This window comes from Ammospiza nelsoni, chromosome 18, assembly GCF_027579445.1.
Source record: "Ammospiza nelsoni isolate bAmmNel1 chromosome 18, bAmmNel1.pri, whole genome shotgun sequence".
Taxonomy (NCBI): domain Eukaryota; kingdom Metazoa; phylum Chordata; class Aves; order Passeriformes; family Passerellidae; genus Ammospiza; species Ammospiza nelsoni.
The window spans coordinates 6878266-6903301 of NC_080650.1; the positions used below are offsets into that span (position 1 = coordinate 6878266).

At 39.6% G+C, this 25036-nt stretch overlaps 1 protein-coding gene across 4 annotated transcripts; it reads left to right on the plus strand.

The window, feature by feature from the left end:
* The first annotated feature begins 154 nt into the window (after nt 1-154).
* Nucleotides 155-24572, plus strand: GOLGA3 (golgin A3). Of its 4 annotated transcripts, none has more exons than XM_059484925.1 (25): nt 156-179; nt 586-737; nt 1881-2232; nt 5030-5311; nt 6165-6277; nt 6757-7448; nt 8658-8769; nt 9179-9485; nt 10070-10272; nt 10366-10503; nt 11454-11615; nt 12384-12752; nt 13088-13165; nt 14135-14398; nt 14905-14999; nt 15163-15379; nt 15953-16096; nt 16719-16916; nt 17394-17510; nt 17727-17866; nt 18623-18755; nt 18952-19074; nt 19450-19614; nt 19827-19987; nt 20436-24572. In XM_059484925.1, exons 3-25 carry the CDS (start codon nt 2103-2105, stop codon nt 20641-20643), a joined length of 4551 nt encoding a protein of 1516 aa, XP_059340908.1. In that variant the 5' UTR covers nt 156-179; nt 586-737; nt 1881-2102; the 3' UTR covers nt 20644-24572. The 4 variants fall into 4 exon arrangements, with proteins under 4 accessions (XP_059340910.1, XP_059340908.1, XP_059340911.1 ...); XM_059484928.1 differs by having other exon boundaries at nt 5030-5188; XM_059484927.1 differs by lacking the exon at nt 586-737 and having other exon boundaries at nt 155-179.
* Nucleotides 24573-25036: the final 464 nt, after the last annotated feature.

Below are 25036 nucleotides of genomic sequence, written 5' to 3' on the forward strand. Positions count from 1 at the left end.
CGCGGCCGGCGGCGCGCGGGGGCAGAGCCGTGGGGCCCGCGCGGGGCCGCGCTCGGCAGCGGCGGCAGCGCCGGGCCGGCGGCGGAGCGAGAACCGCGCTGCACCGCCCCGCCCGCCCCTTCCCGGCGCAGGCAGCGCCACGTCTCGGGCAGGAGCCGGCGCCGGGCGGGCGGCCTCAGGTCTGCGGGGGCTCGCCGGGATGGGGGGCGGCTCGGGGTGGGGGCGCGGGGGCCGCTTCAGGCCGCGGGGCGCTCGGGGCTGCCCGAGGAACCGGGGAACCGCCCGGCCCGGCCCGGCCCGGCTCGGCTCGGCTCGGCTCGGCTCCGTGGGCTGCGGCCCCGGGCCTCCCGATGCTTCTGCTGGCGCCCAGGGACGTGCCCGGCCCAGAGACCCCGCGGCCGTGTCTGCCGGTGCCTCCCGCTCTGTGACCGGGACCCGTTGTCGTCTTGACTGTTCGTGTTTTAAGCAAAATCGGTGACTTTGATACAGCTCTTTCCATATGGGCTTATTTATTGCTGTGTTCCCGTGGCGTGCCTACATTTGTGTGTGTGTGTGTGTGTGTGTGTCTGCTTATGCGAAACACAGGGATACAAAAGGACTCGGAGGCCGGAATGCTCTTCCATTTAATGCTGGGAATGGGTTGTGCAGAGGAAAGCCATTCTTCATCACCTTGATCATTTAAACGCGTTTTATGACAAGGACAACAAACCATCTCTTGTTGGCTGGATTTTGACAAGGTGTGAGAGCCAAAATCTTGCTTGCCTTTTGTCTGTAATTACTCTTGGTAACCTGTCACATAGCATCTATTTGCTGTACAGTGGCAGTTCTAGGAGTTTTACTGAAAGCTTTACTATACTGAAAATCTTTTAAAATTAGTAACAAATCACAGTGAAGGTATTAAGTTTTTTTTGTTTGGTGGAGGTTTCCCGTTTGCAAAGGTGCTGCAGGTTTCTGGCTCCTCCACAGCTCCCCTCTGTAAGGATCAGCTAGATAACCGTGTTTTCCTGTGTGTCCTGAGCTGTTTGCTGCCTCAGTGACATTTTGGAGGTGATGGTGTTGTTGCAGGGTGACCAGGGCACTGTGGCACAGTAGCAGTTACACAAGTGCTCCCTGGAGGTATGGAAGGAATGTTGTTCAAAATGTTTGTATTTATGTAAAGATGCAGTCAAAATATTCCTGATTTGACATTCTCCAAAACCACACCCCCCCACCCCAGAGGTTAGATTAGGTATTCATAAGTTAGATCCGAATACCTGAAGAATCATTTGGAAATTCCGTAAACTGTGTTTGGAAATCATTTTCTTGGCTGGCCACAGGAGAAGGCAATGTTTAGCTGCAGTCTAGGCCGTGTTCTGACTGCCAGCTTGTGCTGTAATGAGTAGTTCAGAGTCTGTACAGTGATTCATACTTGTTATTCTGCAGACAAGTAAACAGTAATGATGTAATTTAATTTTTAAAATGTTTAATCTGAACTCCATACTTCATTTTAACAAAAGATATTGAAACTCATTCCTTTAAATTAAATATATGGTATGTTTCCATATATATATACTGTAATTTACAGGGGACAATACTACTCTGTTACTGGCTTTGTTCTTAAAGCAGAGGCCAAAGAGATCTTTCCATTAAAAGGGACAATGATTCTAAGTCAGCTGTCTTGCTAAATATCTGTTGCATCCTTCTGCAGTGTATCAGTGCTGCTAAAACAGTGAACATAAACAGATCACTTTTACTCCCCAGATCTGGATACTTGGTTGTATTTCATTGTCTCTGTTGTTACTGCATGTCCTGCTTCTGTCTGTGGGCACTACTTTATTTTTAACTCATCTTTTCAGAGCTCCAGTAAATGTTTGTAAATTCACTACAAATTTTGTTTCTAGAGGATGCAGCTCCTTGGTGATTGCGACTTTGGCTGTGAGCTGTTTCCATGATGTGGAGTTAGAGCTGCCTGCTGCACACCACCAGCTCTACAGCTCACAACTGTGCTCTTGTGGGACACCTTGATGCTGCTCTTGCTGATGGAGAGAAACAGGACTTGGTAGTTCACTTGGTGGCAAATTGTTGAGAAGAAGAACTTTCCAGGGATCTGGATCATTTTTACCATGGACTCCTCATCTGTTCAGCAGGATGTTCACTTGGAGAGCAGGAGCAGTAATGGGGCTCCCAGCAGCCCTGAAGAACTTTCAGATTGTAAACCCAAGTCACAGCTACTTACTACAGATGAAATTAACAGTAAGTTATTTAATATGCACCAAATAATTTCCTCTTTTATCCAGGCATTTATATAATCATCTGTGTTATTGTTCAGGTTAAGGTTTTTCTTGGGGTCAGGAATTTTTTGTACAGCAGTTTTAAGCAAGTTTGGTGAAGTCTATAGCTCTCCGTGCATGTAAAACTGTTGGGTTTTTTTGCTGTAGAACTTGTTATTTTGAAAGCAAAATGAAACTATTAACTTAAATACTATCAGCTGTCAGGTGAGTATTTGTTGTTCAGGGTGTCAGTCTTCAGATAATGTTTCTAAGAGTGTATACCTGGAACTCTCTAGAACAGTCAGTTCTGAAATTACTGTTCCAGAGTAAATTGTGACTGGAATACTTTATTCTGGCAGAAGAACTCTTCCTAATAAATGAAATCACTTAGCCAACCCAAAATGTCTGGCTCTGCTTCCCTTTAGGAAAGAGAGATTCTGGCTTGTACTCTCCAGTTTATCTCAAAGTAACTTCTATATGCAGACAAGCTCTATAATAAAATAATCATGCAGCTGTTTATGAGAAACTATTTAGAGTCCACTATCTGAGTAGATTATAGAATCAGACTTGAGTTGAAAGGGAGCTGTGCAGGTTATCTAGTCCAACCTGCTGCACTGAGCACACCTGGTTCTGGAGCAGGATCAGGTTGCTCAGGCCCTCGTGCTATTGAATTCTGAAAGTGTCTGCAGAGGGAGGTTCATCAGCCTCCCTGCCCTTCCAGTATTTAACTGCTTTCATTGTGAAAGTATTTTCCCTGCACTGAATTGAAATCTCCATGTTTTCCTGGCAGGAGTCCGAGGATATGTTGGTGTTTAAGGATGTGGGGGTGGCTGGGTGGAGAGGTGTGTACATTGTGGCTGCCTGGATACACAAAACCACAGTGGTTCCTTGTGTAAAAGGTGGTGACGTGGTGAGGTTGGGGCTTCTGGCACCACAGGTTTGTCACCCTGTCACAGACAGCAGAGAGGAGGCCCTGACACTTTTTTTGCTTTTCTTACTCTGCCTGTTATCAGAGTGGCAGAGTGTGATGATTGATTCATCTTTTCTGAAGCTGGAGATCACACGTTCCTGTTATCTCCTGTGCTGGACAATCAAATTGTGACTTACAATTAGATAGTGTGTCTTTCTACTGTTTTTATTCTAATTGCATCTCCTTGTCCATTGTTCTAAAAAGACTGCAGCTGTATTGACACTACTGCCTTTAAATTACTTTAGTTCAAGGAGTGTTTAGATACTGAGTGTCTCCTGGCCTCAGGAAGTCACCAGGAAACCATTCCTCCAGAATTTTGCTCCAGCATCCCTTTGGTATATGTATACCACTCACTGCTGGGAAGAAAGAATGTGAATAAAGTATAAACCTGATGCAGTTTCTGGGATGGGCAGAAACAGTATTTCTGAATGTATGAGCTGTTTTCTTATTTTTGATTCTTGTGGCTATTCTTAGCATTGACACCTATTTCAAATTCAGTTTTGCCAATATCTAGTTTTGAAATGTTAGTCATTAAAAAGCAGTCTTTCTCTGTGTCCTCCTTTACATCCTTGTTGAACTCACCCCTTCCATCATGTCTGCAACTGTTTTTGTGACAACATGGTGATCTAAATCAGAGAAGTGATTGAGGCTAAATGGCCTGAAATGTTGTCTGCATGACAAATAAGATTCTCAAAAGTATTTTATTCAAATCTTAGAGCTGATGGGTTTTGGCAGCCTAAGTCTGAAAACTTTATATTTCTACCCAAATTCAGTTTCCTCATTCAGTTTCCTCTATTCTGGTTCACACTGAGCTGGCTTGAGGGAAGATGCACTGCAGGGGTAGGAACTTGATTTTAGCACTTGCAAATACTTTGTGATCATAAATGTTAAATATTTTCCACCATCTTTAGAAAAAAAAAAAACAAACTAAATCTTGCATATTATTCCAGTGAGTTGCAGTTACTTCAGTGATAACATGGTATGGGAATCAACAGAAAGGTAGTGGCTGTTTCAGTGCTCTGTTCATTTGAGATATATAATAATTAATTTAAAGTTAGATACATGGGTTTTTTGCGAGAGCAGGTTCATAAATGTTAGTAGTTCCCAGCCAAGTGAAATAGAAATGAGAAATCCAGAGTATAAACCTGTGAAATGTTTATCTGGTTTTGAATATGCATTTTTCCTGCTGGAAAAGAAAAATACTAGTAAGTGGACATAAAATTGGTGTTCACGTGATTCTTTAATTGCATTTTAATTGGTAGGTTTATTATTTTGATACATATGATCTTTTCTACTGTGCTTTTGATGACAATATCCTATTTGAAAAAAATGTCAGCTCAGTTTAAAATTGAGAAACTGCTTGAGCCAGGCTGGAAATGGGGATGGTGGATGCTTTCTCCCCAGTGCCCAGCTGCACATCAAAGAGCTGAATCATTCAGCACAGGCCTGCAGCTGCTGAGGCTTACTTGTAGTAGATTGTGCCTCAGAGTTCCTTACACTCAGTGTTTCATGCTTCTAAACCTAACAAGATTTAAAAACCTCTGTGAAGTTTTAAAGATATGTTTTATGATGACTTTTGAGGTCCTGCTTGAGGGCAACATAGTAAAGCAAATGAAAAGTCTGCTTATTCTGATCTTGTAAAGTAAAGAATCACAAATCCTCTATGAAATGTCTCCTGCCAGTTGCTGTCAGTAGCAGTTTCTGTATTCATACAATGTAAAGGCAGTAGTGCTGGCATTGTGTTTGGGTGGAGCTGTGAAGATGAATTAAGTGGCTTGAAGTTGTAGCTCAGTAAAACTTTCTTTTCCAGCTACCAGTAACAACATCAATGAAGTGCCAAATGAAGAGGGAAGTCTGGAGATAAACAGCAAAGTGGATGCCTGCCAGAATGGGCCAGAGTCACTCTGCCTTGACTCTCCTGGGTCTTTTGATCCTACCAGCAGTGAGCAGGGTGAAGAGTCATCCCCAGGTGTGACTGGTTTCCATGACAGCCTAAGGAAGTCTCAGGGAACTAGTGCTGAGGGCATAGCTCTTAGAAAAGAAGCTTTGCAGTCTCTCAAACTAAGTCTTCCCATGCAAGAAACTGAATTGTGTAAGCATCTGTTTATGGTGGTGCCCCTGCTTTCTCTTGCTGCATAAAGCTTTTTACTCTGAGACTGGCTCTGGACTTCTGTAACATCATTTAAGCTTGAACTAAACTTCATTTTTGCAGTAAACTTTTACTCAGAACTGCAACTCATTTTCTTTCAGTAAACCACCTTCTGCTACAGCTAAGGCACTGCCTTACCATTAAAAACTGGCTCTTCACTGGAGGGGAATTCACGCTTTCTGGGGCTGAAGCTATTCTAATCTTCTTGATTTGTAGGAGTAACAGGTGACATTAAAAAAAAAAAAAGAACAGCAGAACCAAGTGATTTTAAGCTAAGAAAAAAAGGAAAGGAGAGAAGAGCAATGAAGGGGGGGAGAAGGGAAAGCCTTTATATAAAGGTGTCTAAAAGTCTTACTACAGGAAAGGTTTAATGTGAGTTAATAAAAGGTAAGAAAATATATCTAGGGAACCATTTTCCACTACTTGTAGGGAATGAGTGGACTGTGTAGGTCTTGCTTAGTTTTATAATTTTAGTACTGTCAGAAATGCAGGACAAGTGAGATTAAGTGACAGCAATAATTTTTGTCTTGCTGTATAATCTCTTGTCATCTCCTCCATCTGTGGAGGAACTATAACATTTGCAAACTGAGCAGTGGAAGTCCACAGGCTTTATCAGTGCTTACACAAGGATGTATTTGAAGAGGGTGATTTGAGGTGCATGTCAGTGGGCTTTCCTTTTGTTCCTTGCTTAAGCATGAAGCATGTTGCTGATGGTAGAAGGGGCTTTTACCTTTTGCATCCCTTTTACCTGTGTTGGAGTTTTCTGTTTGACTGTGAAGATGCCTTTCCCTTACAGGCTCAGGAGAGTCTTCACTGCCACTGGAAAATGAAGAACAAATCAGACTTCAGGCAAGAAGGCGTCTGGAAGAGCAGCTCAAACAATACCGAGTGAAGAGACAGCAAGAGAGAGTGAGTACCACACAACACATCTTCTAGATTGTGTTTTGTTGAGAAGCTTGAAAACTTTACCATTTTTGTTCCCTAAATTAAAATATTCAGTAGTTTTCTCTCTCAAATGAGAGAAAGCAATTTTGTCTTCTGGACAGGCAAAATGTGGTTCTGTTACCTCATCAGTAATGTACCAGTTTGTGCTACTTAAAATAGGGGAGGAAAAAACAGACACCAAACTTAAAGCAACCTAAATGTTCAATTTTGCCTATATTTTTCAGTTACCTTTTGGAGTCTCACATGAACATTTTCAACATCTGTATACTGAAGCTTGATAGGGTTGGTTGCTGGTATAATTCACCTTGTTTATGAAAGGACATATGTTTAATGTCAGTGTAAAAGTGTAGAGCTTTCTATCTTAAGTTACAGCAAAATAAGTCTTTGGTACTATTTCAGAGTTAACATTGTGGAATTTATTGTTGTCTCTTTGCTTCTTTTAGTCAAGTCAGTCTACATCCAAAACCCGTCCCTCCAGCACCCTGGATCCCGAGCTGATGTTGAATCCAGAAATCCTGCCAAGAGCCAGCACTGTAGCAATGACTAAAGAATATTCCTTTCTGCGGACCAGCGTCCCCAGGGGGCCAAAGCTGGGTAGCCTGGGACTTCCAGCATCCTCAAAAGAAAAAAGAAGCTCAAAATCTAAGGCCAGCAAGATCCGCTCCTTGGCTGACTACAGAACTGAAGATTCAGATGCTCGAAATGCTGCTGGGAATTCTGTGGCTACTGACCTACCTGCGGGGGCTGTGATGCAAAGCAGAAGTGGCCCAACATCAGTTGTGTCTGAGATCAGTCTGCCCTCTGACGTGGATGATCGAGTGGAGAATTCCTCCTTGGCAGGAGACAGCATTTCAGAGATTGATGGCAGTGAAGTGGGAATGAGGCTGGATGGAAATGAGAGTGACAGCTCTACCTACAGCAGTGTGTCAGGGAAAGGGCTCTATAGCAGTTTGCAGAATGCAGAAGGCAAACAGGACACTCCATATACAATAAATGGCCAGAAGATACATCCTGAAGCCATGGGGCAATTTCCTTCCCTCAGTGAGGTGCTGCAGGCTGCAGCAGTGGAGCACCAGGCCCAAGAGCAAGAAGTTAATGGGGAGGTTCGGAGCAGGAGAGACAGTATTTCTAGCAGGTAAGGATATCTATTGTTAATGATATTTTCTTGGAATAGCCTATTATTTTTCTCTCCTACTCACTTTAGATCCAGTTTTAACTTACATTGTTATTGAGTCTGTTAGTAGCTTACAAATTCTAAAAGAATCTGAGAGGTCTCTTCACTTGAGTACCTATTTACTAAGTATATCTTGGAGAAAGATATTTTTGCCCTGGCTGTGTTAAATGTACTGCAAGCAGTTGTTTCTGTCTGTATGGAAGGACTTCATTCACTGAATCACTCACAAGGCTTTGTCTATAAAGTCTGAAAGTACAGACTTGACTGTCTCAATGATATTTAGTATTGTCTTTTTCCTCATCTTTGCATGTACCTTTCAGATCTCACATAGTTAAGGGATGCCAAGAGTCTTGTCCTAGATATCTTATCCTCTTCAGTCCTTTGGGAATGAGATTTAGTTTCTCAAGCTTATGTGTAAATGACAGGTATTAAACTGAGTCAGAAAGCAAATGCAGAACTGGTGAAGCCCTTAACAATGTGTGCTTTTTATCAGTTGTCTGCAGATGCATATTTTATATGTCTTACTTTTGAAATTACTTCCCCCCGCTTTATTGGAATAAAGTGTCATGCCCAAATATGTTGAGGTGTACAGTCAGTTGTTGATGATTATTCTGGCTTAGATTTCTTTCTTATGGTAATGAGAAAAGATCTTTTTCTCCAGATGCCTTGGCTGTACAACAAGGAATCAGCATAAGGAATCCCTTATGCCCAATACCTGTTATTCCTTCTTTTGCAGCAGCTGATGGCATTTCTCAGGCACATTAAAGCAGATAGTTATGAGAATAATTGTGAAGGTTTTGTGATCCCATCATGTCCAGTTGTCTGCTTAAAATGGGATCTGTAAATACAGGATATGATGAAGTCAATGATTGCAGTTCTGAAAAATAACAAATACATGGTGCCACACTAGAGTCTAGTTGCTGCAAGTACAGCAGCAACTAGATAAATAAATAAATTTTATAATAATAAAACCTTAGCATGAATATAATTTTCTCTTTTTATCAGAGGTTGTTACACTGTGTTCTGGATCTGTCATAAACCAGAAAAAATGTCCGACAGTCTAAGCCACACAGATTCTGAGTACCTCTTAATTTCAGAGTCACTTTTCTTCAACTAGACAAGTGTTGTATTCCAACCCTGTAACTGTGCTTGTGCTGTCTCTGTCTCCAGTGTTTCCATGGAAAGCTCCATTGCAGGGACTCATGACGAGATGCTGCAGGTTATGAAGGAGAAGATGAGACTTGAAGGGCAACTAGAAGCACTCTCACTAGAAGCTAATCAGGTAGAAAATGAATTTGGAATTCTGTATTCAGTAAATAATCAAAATAAGATTTTAATTAATTTTCAAGAACCTCTTGCTCATTACTTGTGGAATTGTGTTTTGTAAAAACATTGTTGAATGAGGTACTTTACAAGAATGCCGTGGTGGGCTGACCCTGGCTGGATGCCAGGCGTCCATCAAAGCTGCTCAGTCCCTCTCCTCAGCTGGCCAGGGAAGAGCAGAAATAACAATGAAAGGCTCAGGGGTTGAGATGAGGACAGAGAGAGATGGGGAGTCTCAGCTCCACAGCATGGAGCACCTCCTTTGGTCTTTGTCTTATCAAAGCCACTTTGCTGGGCATCTTTTTTAGTCAGCCACTAATATATTTTCTCATGAGACTCCTGCATTTTGGTTTTCTGGACACATTCAGGCTCTCAAAGAGAAGACTGAGCTACAAGCCCAACTTGCAGCTTTGAACATGAAGCTTCAGGCACAGATGGAGCACAGCCAAAGCAGCCAGCAGAAGCAGGAATCCCTGAGCTCAGAAGTGGCCACATTAAAGCAGTCTTGCTGGGATCTGGAACGAGCAATGGCTGACCTGCAAAATGCCTTGGAAGCAAAGAATGCCAGCTTGGCTTCTTCAAACAATGATTTGCAGTTAGCAGAGGAGCAGTACCAGAGACTCCTGCAGAAGGTTGAAGATATGCAAAAAAATGTTCTCACCAGAGACAGCACAGGTGGGATGATGGAAATGTCAGTCTTTAAAATCTGTTGTTCCATAAATCATTTTATTTCAACTTGATTCTGAAGTCCAAGAAGAAGAAGAAATTTAAACTTGTGTTTATTTTATATCATACTAATAAAATAGTCTCAAGTTTAAGATGTTTGGATTTGATTTTGTGTCACAGTTTGCAAGCTGCCACTGCCAGCCTGGAGAGGGAGGCATAAATATTTAGTCCAGACAGTGGCCTAGTTGTTTTTTTGGAAAATTGTACAAATGCAGATTTGTAATGATGACTCTATGTGCCAGGACACCTACTTCCTCATGTTTAGTTAGTTCATATTTTCTGCCTCTAAGGAACTGTGAATGCTCACAGAAGTGATTCATTTAGTTTAATTTTATTCTTATGACCTGCTACTTTAGATCCTAGCACTTTGGCAGGAAAAGCCAATCTTTCTATAATTAGCCATATGTGCTTTTGTTCAACAGTTAAAGAAAAATAGATAAAATTACAAATACAGTAATAATCCTTGAAAAAGTGTGCATAAAAATAGCACGATGGGGTGTGTTAGTCCAAGCTCTTTATTTTTGTTTTTCTAGTTCATGACCTGCGCCAGCAGTTGGCTTCCCTGCAGACCCAGCTCCAGAAGGTGCAGCTGGAAAGGACCACCCTGACCAACAAGCTGAAGGCATCTGAAACAGAAATCACATCTCTCCAGAATGTGAGGCAGTGGTACCAGCAGCAGCTGGTCCTGGCACAGGAGGCCCGTGTCAGGCTGCAGAGTGAGATGGCCAATATACAGGTTTGTGATTTATTGCACATGGGAGAACTGAGAATCTCTTTTTTGTCAGTTTTATCCACAGGACAAAACTGATTTTTTTTTTCCTTCTTTTAGGCTGGGCAAATGACTCAAGCAGGGATGTTGGAACATCTCAAACTAGAGAATGTGGCCCTGTCTCAGCAGCTGACTGAAACCCAGCACAGGTCCATTAAAGAAAAGGAACGAATTGCAGCACAACTACAAAATATTGAGGTATGGTTGTAAAGGGTTTTCATGAGTTATGGTCTGTCCACGTTGTGTATTTATGTTTTACAAAATCAAGATTATTCTGGCAAAGTAATACAGAATTCTTATGAATTGGTTCAAATCCTGCATTATAAAAGCAGTAAATATTTGAGAGCAAATAAATTTGCATAGCATTATGAACAATTAGAGGGAAGAAAGTCATACATTTCCCATTCAAAGGTGATACTTGCATTTTCACTTCTGGTATTTGTTTTTAATTGAACTTTGAAGGCAAATGTAAATGTTGTCCTTTGCCCATCCATGAACTTCTCAAGAGGAAACTTAATTAGAAATTAATCTAAATCAGTAATGTGCTTTTTAAGTGTGTGAAATTGCTCACTAATCAGGTTTGTCCTTCCTTCCCTCCAGTAAGAAAAGTTGGGTAAAATCTGAAGTGCAGTGCAGTCACTTCCAAAGCTCTTAGAACCTTAAATATCCTGATTTTCAGTGACATTTCTGCTTCTGAGTCTCAAAGGAGAGTAAAGCAGCAGGTTTGTGGAAGCGCCCATCTGCAGTGTTACTGATAGCTTGTGTAAATGACAGGACTGTTTCCTGAGTAGCTACAGCATCCAAGGAGTCCCTTCTGGTTTAGAATTTTCCCAGACAGCTTAATTTTAATAAAGATTCTTTTTCTTCATGTTTTGCTCATCAACTGAGAAAGGACAAGGTGTCATTTAATAGGAATTCAGATTGTCACAAGTATGCAGGACATTCACCGTTATTCTAAGGTGTTTTAAGTGTAGGAATGAGTGACTTCAGTAAAGGCATACAGGTGTGTAAGGCAGACATCAGAATTATGTTTGTGTTTTTCCTCTACAAATTTTCTTGATAATTTACTTTTCTCTTTTCCTATTTTTTCCCCATTCCTTCCCCTCCATTGAAACTGTTGAAGTTGATTCCATGCTTTTTCTATGCAGGCTGACATGTTAGATCAGGAAGCTGCCTTCATGCAGATCCAGGAGGCCAAAACCATGGTGGAAGAAGACTTGCAGAGAAAACTGGAGGAGTTTGAGGATGAGAAAGAACAGCTTCAGAAAATGGCTGATTCTGCAGCAACATTGGAGCAAGAATTGGAACAGGTAAACTGTTGTTAATCAGCTTCCCAGGAATTCCAAGGAAAATACTGGTTTGGCAGAAAAAGCAATAGTGAATAGATACTGACCTCTAAACTTCTTTTTGAAACCTGAAAGATTGCTGCAAAAATGAAGTGCATACTAAAGTCATTCTGTTCCTGGTGAAAAGGCCTTTTTTCCAACCATGACAGTAATAATACTTTTTAAAAATTTCATAACTACTGTCTTGCCAGATGCTGGGTTTTTTTTTAGTGAATTCAGTATGTGATTATTCTAAGTATAGACAAGAACCACAGATCCATGTTCAAAGTTGTCAGGCAGTGAGGATATCATTACATACTTTTACAGAGCCTTGCTTTAACCTTGTAACCTTATGCAGGCACCATGTCAAGGGCTGAAGTGACATGAAATATGTGATAGCTCAGTACATATTCCATGCCATGATATGGTATTATTAATAATGCTGAATTTACCTGAATTTGCTGTGGACACGTTTTTCAAGTAAAACTTTTGAATACAATGAATATTATGAATATTTTAGGTTTGACATTCTGGTCATTGCTTAGCTTGTAAGGTAACAGATGCTGCTCAAGGCAGTCAATACAATTAACAGAGCAAATACAAGTGGCCTCAGAAAGTTAAAAATATTTTCACCTTCTGCTGTTTTCTCCTACAGGCTGAAATATTAATTATAATACTTGATTTTTATTAGAGTGCTTTTGCAAAGATAACTTTTGTTTTGTACTAATTTAATTTTAAAATATTTCCTGTCAGGTCAAGTTGACTTTGCATCAGCGAGATCTGCAGCTTGAATCCTTGCAGCAAGAACACCTTGACCTGATGAAGCAATTGACTCTAGCCCAGGAGACCCTGCACACCAAAGAGCAGTCCCTGGATGACCTGCAAACACAATATGATGAACTAAAGGCCAGGCTAGAAGAGCTCCAGAGTGATGCTGCTTCTAAGGATGACACAATCCAGTATTTGCAGAATGAGAAGATTGTGTTGGAGGTGGCTCTGCAGGCAGCAAAAGCAAGTAAAGAGCAACTTGATGAAGGGGCAACACGCCTTGAAGAAGGTACAGAGGTAACATCAGAAATCTTGGAGCAGCTGAAGCAGGAAATGGCAGTCAAGGCAAGCCAGGTAATGATCTTTCTGAAATCTTACCAGGTTTTAAACACAATAATTTGGAGTACAGATCACAGTTTGGGTAGTAATTTTGTAGTGTGCTCTTTTCTGTGGCATTGTGGGCCAAACATCTTTCTTATGCAGTCATTTGGTTCATAGTGTGGTGATCTGGTGAGTGTATTTCTGTACAAACTGTTGTGTTATCTAACCACTGAGATGCTTAGTCAGGAACAGGATCCTTGTTAGATTAGCCAATTGTTACAAATCAGACAGATGAGCTCACCAAATAAATCAGGTATAATATGACATTTGGCACATAAAGCAATGTTTGCTTTTTGCCCCTCTGGCAGGTGGAAAATCTGCAACAAGAAAATGCCAGCCTCAAAAAACAGCTTCAAAAAGTGAAGGAACAGTTCCTGAAGGAGAAGGTAAGTAAAACCAAAGACATTTCAAATACATAAACCCAAGGAGTACTCTTTTTTTTACAGCGAAGGCATGTACTTCTCTGAAGGTTTTGAGGATATATACATCTCTGTTTTGTATCACAGAACTTTGTGACATTAAAATACAGAAAATGTATAACTTTCAGTTGATTTTCTGTCTGTAACTAATGTGAAAGCTGATCCACCAAGAAATGCATGCTTTGATAGGGCTTAGGCCTTTGCCAAGTGATGCACCATAGAGAATGTCTTTGATTTGTTGATTAGATTTACTTTTGCAAAAGCACTCATGTAAATGTTCAAGTGTTGTCATTTCCTTGCAGCTTTGAAAAATAATAGTTGCTTCATTATTGCCGTAATTAGATGGTAAATAAGTGCTTTATTGCAAATTTTATTCTGAATTTACACAGTTTTGAAACAGTAATTTGAAATGGATATGTCATTAGTGTTGCACATATATGTGTCTTATTTATAAGGTGACACTATTAATTTGCTGCTTGATTGCTTATTAACCTAATGTCAAAGTTTGTTTTAGCTTGTTATATTTAAGTTTGGGAAGGCTGTTTAAACTGTCAGTCATAGTTAAACCCTCTTCTCATGGCAAAAGTTACTAATTATGTGCGTAGGATGGTTAATTTTTGACAATTAGTTTGGTTATTAAAAGTGGCACATAATGCAGTTTCCATAAAGAATGTGAAGAAGAGTATCCCTTACTGCAGAGAACATTAAAGTGTTTCATTTATTAAACTGCTAATATGAGCTGTTATTTGATATCTGAGCTTGCATAAAAGCCTTTGAACCAGAGTAAATATCATAGAGAAGCTGGTGCTGGTTTGTATGGCACCCCCACCCCCTCAAACTAAAAGAATATCAGTAAATACTTTCTAGTAAATTAGTAAAAAATTTGCAAAGCTGAAACAGAGGTGACATTGTCCTCTTGAAACTCTTGTGTGCAAGGTGATGGTGGAAGCTTACCGAAGAGATGCCAGCTCCAAGGACCAGCTCATCAGTGAGCTGAAAGCGACAAAGAAGCGGCTGGACTCGGAGCTGAAGGAGATAAAAAAGGAGCTGCTGAAAATCCAAATTGAGAAACAGTCACTCGAATCTGAGCATTCAAAACTACAGAAGGAAGTATCTCAGGTTCACCAGCAGATGGTGGAACTAGAAAATCACCTCCAGTCAGTGCAGAAAGAACGAGATGATATGGAAACACGCCTGCAGGTATGGAAGGTGTAAGGCTTTGGAGAGTGTTACATCCAGGATACACTGCTGTTTCTGGTAACTTTGTTAAGAAACAGAATGACCACCTTCAAGTTAATGTTCTTGGTTATATATTTAAAATAGTCTTGGTTATATATTTAAAGTAGTCTAGACATTTCAACATATACCTACCAAAATTCTGTAAATGCATGACTGCTTACTAACATCTCATGTTAGTGGGGAGAAGCACTACAGGAGTGGTAGAAGACTGATGTGGAAGCACTTTCCTACAGTGAACTCCATCTGAGAACAAGGTCCAAATACTCTTATGTGTTAACAGTGGTGGCCTCAAAGGAAAGAGTTAAAGAGAAAATAAAAGGGAAAGAGAATATGGAGGACTGGAGAGCAAGTTATATTTAGAGATGGAAATAATTTTGAAATTTCATGATTTTTCTTTTATAATCAAACATCACAGCAAACATGCTTTTGTTCTTACACTCATGGGTCTTCTTTTCCTTGCTGTTAAGTCTTTGCAGTTCGATAAGGAACAAATGGAATCTCTTGCTGAGGCAAATCAGGCATTAAAACAACAAGTAGAACAAATGCAAGAAGAAGCAAAAAAGTAAGTGTTCTTCTAGCACAGACAAAAGAACTACAGCATCTGGTTTTCATATTTGGCTTTCAGATGTTGGGTTTTGTTGGGTCATGTGAAAAATTAATCTTGTAGTACTATTTGTCAAGGAGCTTTTGGTTTTACCTGATGTTTTCTTTTCCTTTCACACCAGGGCCATTACAGAGCAGAAACAGAAAATGAAGCGTCTCGGGTCAGACCTGACAAGTGCTCAGAAAGAGATGAAAGCAAAACACAAAGCCTATGAGAATGCAGTCAGCATTCTCAGTCGGAGGCTGCAGGAATCTCTTACTGCAAAGGAATCTGCTGAGGCAGAACTGAGCAAACTAAAAGCACAAATTACTGATGGTGGGAATGACCAGATTGCTCAGGTATGCAGATGTCCTTTGACACTGTACAAAGACAGAGCTATAAGTCTTGAAATCCTATTTCACCCTGAAGTGATGAAAATATTTGGAAAGTAAAGCTAGATAAGAGCATGGTGTCAGGGTTCTGAGCACTGAGAACTTCTTTAACTATGATTTGGCAAGCTAGATTTACTGATTAAATTTTTATTGTTGGCTGGTTTTTTGGTGGAATTGTTTAATTTTTTTTAAGGGTTGGTATCTAAAAGTTTTCCAGGATTCTAGCTCTTACTGTTTTTTTCTCATTGACAGCTAAAAGTTTTTCAAGGTAGCCATAGCTTATTTATATATGTTAGGCCTGCAACAAGAAAATTAATTTACTAAGGAAAGCTCCAATTTCATGAACCAATGGAGCAAGATATCAAGTAAACCTACAGCAGTAGCTGGATGCAGGGGTGGAAAAGTCTGACCAAGACCTTTAAATTAAACACTAACACCTTGTTTCATATTTTCTAGAGAAGCAGGTTTTTAACCAAAGCAGAAGTGATTCCTGAAGATGGGTGATGCATCACTAATCATGTGTGACCCTCTTGTCTTTAGGAGAAGATCCAAGCTCTGAAGACAGAACTGCGAGCTCTGAGCAGCAGTAAGTTGATGCTGGAAAAAGAGTTGCAAGAAGTGATTTCACTGACCAGCCAGGAGCTTGAAGAATACAGAGAGAAAGTGCTGGAACTTGAAGATGAGGTGATTGCTTGAATTTGCTTGGTAGATGGGCACATGACAGTAAAAAGTGCCTGTGAGACAGGGAAAAATTGTACCAAAATTTTATTCCAGTGGTGGAGAAAATCAGAATCATGGATAGGAAACATCATGTCAGTGGTACTTGCAAATTTTGTTGCCTTGTGCTGGTTCTTTGTGGTTTCATGAGTCATTGTCCTATAGGGAAAGAGGATTAGAGAGAAGAGTGGTTCCTGTATTAGATACCAGCTGTGTCTGGTCATGAGACAGTGAGGATACATAAACCATTAGTGAACTGCTGGGAGTCATGGATCCCCAGTGATGCTGGTGATGGTGTTCAGTTGTAGAGTGGCACAAAAAAATTATATATATCAACTGCTCTGGATCTGCATCTGAACAGTACTCCTGGATTCTTCTTTCTAGCAAGCATTTTAGTCTTCCAACAGAAAAAAATACCAAAGTGAACTTATTTTTTAATGTTCATTTAAAAAAGAAAAAAAGAAATGAAAAAAGAAATCCCACTCTGGAAAAACAAGATGCTTAATGAGTTTAACTTACAAGTTTTTTGGATAGTAGCCTGAAGCTGTTTGGTTATGTTTGTTTGATTTGTGTTTTTCTTTGACTATAGCTTCAGGAATCTAGAGGCTTCAGGAAGAAGATAAAACGTTTAGAAGAAATGAATAAGAAGTTGGCCCTTGAACTGGAGCATGAACGTGGAAAACTTACAGGTCTCAGCCAGTCCAACGCTGCTTTGAGGGAACACAACAATATCCTTGAAACAGCATTAGCAAAAAGAGAGGCAGACTTGGTACAATTGAATCTACAGGTATTTCACTTTTTGATGTAATAACTTCAGAAGGGAATTGGCTCATATGAGACAAAGCTGGTGCATTTTCTCCAACTCTGGGTCCCCTGTGTGTTGTGTAAAAGCATCAATATGGGGGTTGAACAAGAGATCAGAAGTGGGACTTGGCACTAAACAGAGTTTTCTTTAGAAAAAAAATTAATAAAATCGCACTACAATATTTGCAATAGTGAAAGCGTAGGTATTTGGAACATATCAAATCCATATGTGTTACATATGGATTCATTGAGGTAAATAATTTTTATTCCAATACATTCATGTGGGCATAGGCAATGTGCTACCATTTAACCATTGTAAGGTTGAAGGTACCATGTGGAAAGAGTAATCAGTGAACAGCAGAGAGTTGTTCTGCAATCCCTGCATTGGCTTGTGCTTATATTTCCTCTACTTCCAATGAGCCCACACAAAGCAGGCATTTGTTTTTGTGATGTGTTACAGGTTCAGGCAGTCCTAAAGCGGAAAGAGGAAGAGGATCAGCAAATGCAACAACTTATTCAAGCTTTACAGGCTTCCCTAGAGAAGGAAAAGTTAAAGGTTAAAGAGCTTCAGAAGCAGGTAATGGCTCATCTTTTTATTTACTTATGATGCGATTTAAAGGTATTTAAAAAGTATATTGAAGTGAAATCTATGTTTTGTAACATCCTACTTCCTGCAGGGGGTCTGTCAGGATGGCCAGTGGCTGAAAGACCAGTTGATGTCTCCTCTGTTGTGTCCTTTTTTATTCACCTGAGAGAAAAAACAAAGTAAACCTGTATCTTGTTGTCCTGTTAGGAAGCAGCAGCCAAAGCGGATGCAGCCCACAACCGGCGACACCACCGCGCAGCGATGCTGGAGCTCAGCGAGATCAAGAAGGAGCTCCACGCCAAAGAGCTGCTGGTCCAGGCCCTGCAGGCTGAGGTGGACAAGCTGCAGTAAGTAAATATCTCAAAAAGAACAATAATTAAAACAAATCCTCTCAAAAAGCCATACATCAGTGAATTTTTGGGTTTGCCGCTTTGGAGTGGATTATGTTGAATGTTCCTCAGCAGAACCTGACCATGGATGCTTGTTTGGACTCCGAGCAAATATCTGCATTTTTCTCTCTTTATAATTCTGGTACACTGTTTCTAGGCTTCACTATTTTCTTTTTTTTCTACTTTCACCACACACTTCTACTATTTCACATTGCTAGTAAGGATTAACATTTTATATATATCCTATTATTTCTCTCTTTTACATCCCTGAGGAACTACATAGAGAATTAATTTGATTATTGACTATGTTCCACAATGTATTAAAATTCAGTTTGCTCCTATATAATTTTTTTCTTAATTATAGGAAACTATCAGACCTACATGAAAATAGATATTAGCTTAAGTCTGTTCCTCCAGAAACAAAGCAAAATTGCTGACAGGGTTTTAGTTTTGTGGGGTTTTTTTCCCTACATAATCATTTGTTTGTAATTGGACTTTTACTGGTGCACAAGAATTTATACATATCTTTCATAAAATCTTCTTGTGATTTAACTCTTGCTCTATGAATGTGTTGGGAAAGCCCTCAGTGAAAGCTGTGATTAACCAGGTTCCATGCACAGTTGTGTCATTTATAGTTAACTGGCTAACCCAGTGAAGTTCTTGTTTTAAAGAACAGATTGAGTAACTGCTGTGTCTGTTAATCTTGCTGTGCAGGGTAGAGGATGAAAAACATTCCCAGGAGGTGTCTCAGTTCCAGCAAGAGCTGGCAGAAGCCACATCTCAGCTCCAAGTTCTGCAGAAAAACCTGGATGACAAACTTAGTGAACAGCCTCTAATAAGCCAAGAGGTAAAAAGTGAACACTTACTATGTGTACCTGTATTTCTATTCCATTGTATGACTTTGGCTTTAATTCAGCATATTTAATAGTTTTGCTAGGTTTTCTTAAGAATGTTTTCATGAGATATAAGAATATATTTGGGATTTTGTGGTTGATTGTACCTGTACATAATTCCAATTATGTATTTTCTTTTTCCCCTGGTAGGTGGAAGACTTGAAGTGGGAAGTGGAACGAAAAGAAAGAGAAATTGAAACACTTAAGCAGCAGCTGGACATGACTGAACAGCGCAGCCACAAGGAGTTAGAAGGGATACAAGTTGTCTTGCAGGTATTTAATCAGCCAATTCTGATGGCTGGAAATTTTGATTGCTGTAGTGGGATAATTAAAACTATATTTTTATTTTTTAAAACGATAATTAGACTTTTTTTCTGAATTTTTATTTTGACTGTGCTCTTGCCTTTGTAGTTCTTCAACCTCTATGCCATTAAAATAGACTACTGACTTTCTTTTAACCCAACCTCTGATTTTCTACCATTTGCCAAATCTGGCAAATTTGTTTCAAACAGCAAACAGTTTCATACACTGTTGTGTGTTGTTTTTTTCTGCTAGTTTCCTCTGGAAATTGAAAAGTTTATAAAAACATTAGTTGGCTGGAATTTTTATGCTGTTTCTCTACATCACATTGATTCTCCTCCCATTTAGAACATCAAGACTGAGTTAGAGATGGTGAGGGAAGACCTGTCAGCAACTCAGAAGGATAAGTTTATGCTGCAGGCTAAAATGACTGAACTGAAGAACAGCATGAAGTCACTGCTGCAGCAAAACCAGCAGCTGAAGTTGGACCTGAAGCATGGCAAGATGAAGAAGGTATTTAAATAGAAAGAACAATTTTTGTGAAGTAGAGATGCTTTTTGTGTCCCTGCTAGTGCTCCTAAACAACCTAACATGAATGTGCCTGTGATTCCTGCTCCTTAGTGCAGATGTGCACCAGTAGTGTGACGTGGGACTCTTTCTAGGTGGGAAAAATTATATTGATGAATTAAATTGTGTTTCTGACTCCTTTTTTTTCCTTTAACCAGAGGAAAGAACTGAAAGGCGAGAATAACTCTTCCAATCCAGTGACTCCAGTCAAGATTCCTGATTGTCCAGTGCCTGCTGCCTTGCTGGAGGAGCTGCTGAAACCAACAGCTGTGAGCAAGGAGCCTCTGAAGAACCTGAACAGCTGTCTCCGGCAGCTAAAGTATGGCCTGTTGTTTTAAACCATAGTAAGGAATCTTAAAAATGTTTTCAGGAAACCAGCTGCCAGCATGAGGAAAAAAGGATTTGTAAAATTAATTATTTATTGGGACTATATTTAGGACAGTAGGATGTTCTGCCTTTGTGAGTGCTTACTTATATGGTCACTGCCATAGTGAAAGAAGACTTTACAATAAACTAAACAAAATATCCATCCTGAATTGTACAAAGCAGAAAAAATCAAAACCAGCTATTAATATTTTTTAATCAAGCGCATGGTATTTGTTTTGTTCTTAAGCTTCTTGTAGATTTCTCTCTCTTGTATACAGCTATATCTTAAGTGGCCTTGGAGTAGGTATCAAAAATCAGAAAAGTAATTTTTTGGTCTTGCATTTAGCAGTCAGTTTTCTGCTTGCTAATTTTGGCTTTTTTTGTTCTCAATAAATCCAAAGGCAAGAAATGGACAGCCTTCAGCGGCAGATGGAGGAACACACCATTACAGTACATGAATCAATGTCTTCATGGACTCAGATTGAGGGCAAGTTAATGGACCTTACTTCTACAAGTCCTACAAGTGCATCAGACCAGCAGGAGACTCCTACTGCAGATGAAAAGAAAGAGAATTGTAGTGTTAGTGACAAGGAAGCTTTGACACTATAACCTCTTTATCAGTTGTCTTTCTTCCTATTGCTTTAAGTATATAAACAAATCTTTATAAAAATTATTTATTTCATTTTTTAAATGGTGTTCAGAGTTGTGCTTTTGCCTGTAGAAGCAAAGGGCACCAATTTAGAATCTGATGGAATAGTAAATGCAGAATGTGCTATTCTAAGGGTTTGTTTGAAACAGTTCTGTCACGTTGGGTACTGCCAAGTGGTGAATCTAGCTCATTTGAGGGTTTAGTAAGAGATTGAGATGAAGATTTAAAATGAGGTCAAGAGGAGCATCTGGTTTCAAGTATGTAATTGTTCAATCTGGGTGAGTTTGTTAAGGAATTACTGTTAATTATGTAACATCTAGGTTTTCTTGTTTGGTTTTCTTTTTTCATTTGTGGGAGTAGGATGTATTTTTTCCCCTCATCTTGGATAGTAGCCAAACTACAGTGAAAAACAAGTTCTCATGTTCAGCCATTAGCAGTGGTTGAGAACTGGACATGCTGAGTATTCTCCTGTCCCTCCTATAACCTCTTATTTTTGAAATGCAGATTATAGACATCTGTATTTGAAGGAAAATAAGTTATTGTAAGCCATTTCCAGTTTTGAAGATGACCTCTGACCTATAGCAGAAGAAACAAGGCTGTTAAGACAAGCAGTGCAGAGCATTGGTACCTTTGGCAGATTTGCCTGGCACGTTTGCTGATGTTTTTCTCTTACAGTCACAGGCCAGTAGTGAGCTTTGCTTCACTGCACAAATACTTTGCACCTTTTTATTTCAAGTTTTGAAGTAGACACCCAGTTAAAAGTATGTGTGTAAAATATATATATATATATATATATATATATACATAAGAAAAAAAATCATAATTTTCTGATTTTGAATATCTGGTTTAATATGCTTATATACTGTAAGTTAAGGCTACAATGAGGGGTTTTGTTACTGTCATTGTTTTAATGTTATGTTTAAGTTTGCTCTTCTTTGACATACTGTACAAATGGCTTAGGGAAATCAGCCCCTAAAGCCAGAGCTTTTAGAAATGTAATTATTTTTACTTTAAAAGACATAATTATAATGCCTATAAAATTGTTATTTTTAATAGCTTTATCTTCTCCCACACGCTCCCTCTACTTTTTGCACCCTCTATTCCAAGGTGTCCAGGGTGAATGGAAGTGTTGGTATTGTGGCAGTCCCTCTGCAGAGCACCTTGACTAAGTTATTTTTAAAGCAGCTCACTTAAGTTTCCTTCCTTTGGTCCCATTGCTCCATGTGGCTCATAGTGCAGTGACAAGCCAGCCCTCTCCTCACTCTAAAATTCAGTGTTAGGGTATTTGGAAGATTTAGTGGTTACTCATGTACTAGAATGTTTTTGTCCTTAAAACAAGTCAATTATATCCATTGTAGTTTGATGTTCACACAAAAAAAAAAAAATCTGTTAAGTACAAGTAGATGCAAAAGCTGGGAAAAAAAATTCTAGTTCATGTATTTTTCCAAAGAGGCTGTCGCTGTTTCTGGGTTTGGTTGTTGCAGAGGAGGGGGAAGGATATTGCATTTTGTTTAGCAGTAAGGTGAAAAAAAAAAACCAAACAAAACTCCCAAACCCAACTATATTTATCCAAAGTCTGATTTCTTGTAGCTACCACTTCAAGCTCTAGTCCAGTTGAACACTTTGCACTATAAATGTTTTTACTGAATGATTTCATACCCTGCAGCTACTGGATTTTAACTTAGCTTTTACTGGGATCAAAGTCAAGTGATGCTGACAGTCAAGGTTTTGCAACTGGTAAAGGAAGAAATGCATTGATGTGGTATTAGATGCCCATCAGATGGATTTACCAAACAATTCAAAATCAAAAGCTTTACAAACTAGCTTAAGACATGTCTGCACACTGCTGCAGTCTGCTTTGTAGAGTAAATGGTACTGATTATCTTGCTGTTGTCATGTTCTTGAAGTTGCCTGTATATTAAGCTCAAAGAAGAAAAAACCAAACCACAGTATTGTTAAAGAAATAAAAATAAACTGTAATGAATAATATATTCAGTACAAGAAAACTACCAAATGTCCAGGATTTAAAATAATACTTGTGCAGCGTTAATGTTGCTGTTCACTTTATTAAATACATTGCCTACAGTTCAGAATCCACTATGTTCTGTTAGTTCAGCAGTGGTTGTATGGATAAAGGTTTTATTTGGTATCAAAGAAGCCAGAATTTTTAGAAACTTTCCTAGTTGTTCTGAATGTCAGCTCTCCTTTTTGTATCCATTCTGCCTCCTGCTGCAGTTTCTCACTAGCTCCTGAAGACATCTGAGCTTGCACAATCTGCCTTAGATGTGTTTTTCTCTTTCCAAGATGAGGGAGCTCTTGTGGATTAGATTCTGCATTGGCCCAGCTGCTGCTGGCAGTACCTGGACACTGGGCATTGTCCTGTTACATTCACCATGTGCTTTTTCTACAAACACCATGTCATTTACTTAAATGAAGGACAGGGAGACTTCAGAGGGTCTAAATCTGGTGAGGTACTAAGTGAAGTTACAGAAGTCACTGGGAGGTCTTCTAAAGGGGATGCAGTGTGTGATAAAGGCAAGGCCATTTTTTGAAGCTCATCAGCTATGTTTTAATGACCCAGAGAAATAGTTGCTGCTTTATTAAAAAGCCTCACCCTGAGGCTGGCCATGCTCAGTCTGCAAAGCTTCAGGTCTCTGCTGTCTAGGCAATAAAATAACTTAGCTGTAGGAATGAAAATTGTCTCCCCTCTGCCTGTCACAGCACTGCCAAATAATCAGGAGAATCTGAAGACTAATCTCTTAAAATTTTATTTTACTTTCTCAAGCACTGCAATAGAATGTATTTTCTGTGTTTCTTTAGTGGATGCTGTGTACTAAACCAAATCTAGTTAATGAAGGAGAAATGTCACTGCAATGTGAGAATGTTCCCCAGTGCTGAAAGCTGGTAAATGGTGCAGCATTATTTTTTCAGATGCTGTTGAGTTTTTGAGGGCTCTTGAATAACTGTGCATTTGAAAAAAAATCACAACAAAGACCAGCAAAAACCCTACAAAAGAGTAAAATGTTACTGAGTCTCTGGCATTGCTGAATATTGCATAATGCTCCATTCTGTTGTCTTCCAGATTTCTTGGAAATATTTGTGCACTGTATTGGGATCAGCTGAGCCCCCTATCCACTCATGCAGCAGGAGGATCTGATCCCATAGTGTTTATTCAGGCAATATCCTAGCAGAAATCTATGGGATTTTCACATGTGTAAAGTAATATCCAGGATGAACGTTCTACTGTTCATATTGTCATGGATTATATTTTCCTCCTTAGGGGAGAGAACTGCAGTGGCACAGCTATTTTAGTGTCAGCTGTGACAACATCAGAGGTGTGCTGGGGACAGGTGGTATTACCAATATAAATTTACCTTAAGGATGACAAATTCACTCCTGGTGATGCAGAAGCTTGTGATGTACATTTTATTAACTTTATGAGGAAAGTGGGAATAGTTGCATGTGACTTGCTGTGATCAGAGCCTTTAAGTATTTTCTGTGAAAGCAATTGCTGTCCAGAGGAATTACTAATGCTCAACAGTTGTCATCTGATCCCTCTGCCTCCTACTAATGAGCAACACTTCGGTCTTGGGCAGCCTCATTTCCAATACAGATGCACAGATTTCTAGGGGAGGGAAAGATGTTCTGGATATTGTAAATGAAATGGTCTATTTCACGTATGACATTCAGTAATGTCTGCTTAGGCCGTATTTGTAAAGATAGAAGTTAATAATTCCATGTTCTTGAAGAATGGATAACCCAGGGGCTGGAGGAGTTACACTATGTACAATTAATGTTTATGATCATACAAAGCATGTTGATTATAAAAATTATGTGCATAGGGATTCCTTTAAAAGTTTTGTGCAATAAACTATTTTTGCTAAAGGGCCCCATGTTGTTTCTGCTTCGAGAGAGTTACCATTTTCTCTTTGGTTTTGGACAGTAATTTTTGTGTTGGGATGCTGAATATGCTGTGTAGCCACCTTTAAGGAAAAAAAATCTTATTTTGAAAGACAACATTATTGTGTATTGATTTTTCACACATCTAAACTTCATTGTGTTTGTATTTCCATTATATTTTCTTTTTCTCAGTTAGCTGAACTCATCAGGGAAGAAACACAATTCCTTGGCCTGAATTTTTCAGCCCGTGTAGTGTACAAAATGGAACAATGCAGAAATTTCATCTTCATTCTAATTTAGCAAATTAAAACTGAGGAGAGAAATTCCTGTACCTTCCTTGCAATACTAAACAGTGTGAGTTAAAGCAATACTATTTTCTTAAGGACAGCAATTTAAACCACCAAGTGCCTGCCCTGCACATAGTGCAGGTGCCTGTACCCTAAGGCAGGAATG

Coding starts and splice junctions, on each gene's coding strand:
- GOLGA3 (XM_059484927.1), top strand. CDS start 2,103: ATGGACTCCTCATCTGTTCAGCAGGATGTTCACTTGGAGAGCAGGAGC. Junction 8,770..9,178: donor TCTCACTAGAAGCTAATCAG/GTAGAAAATGAA, acceptor GGACACATTCAG/GCTCTCAAAGAGAAGACTGA. Junction 9,486..10,069: donor TCTCACCAGAGACAGCACAG/GTGGGATGATGG, acceptor TTGTTTTTCTAG/TTCATGACCTGCGCCAGCAG.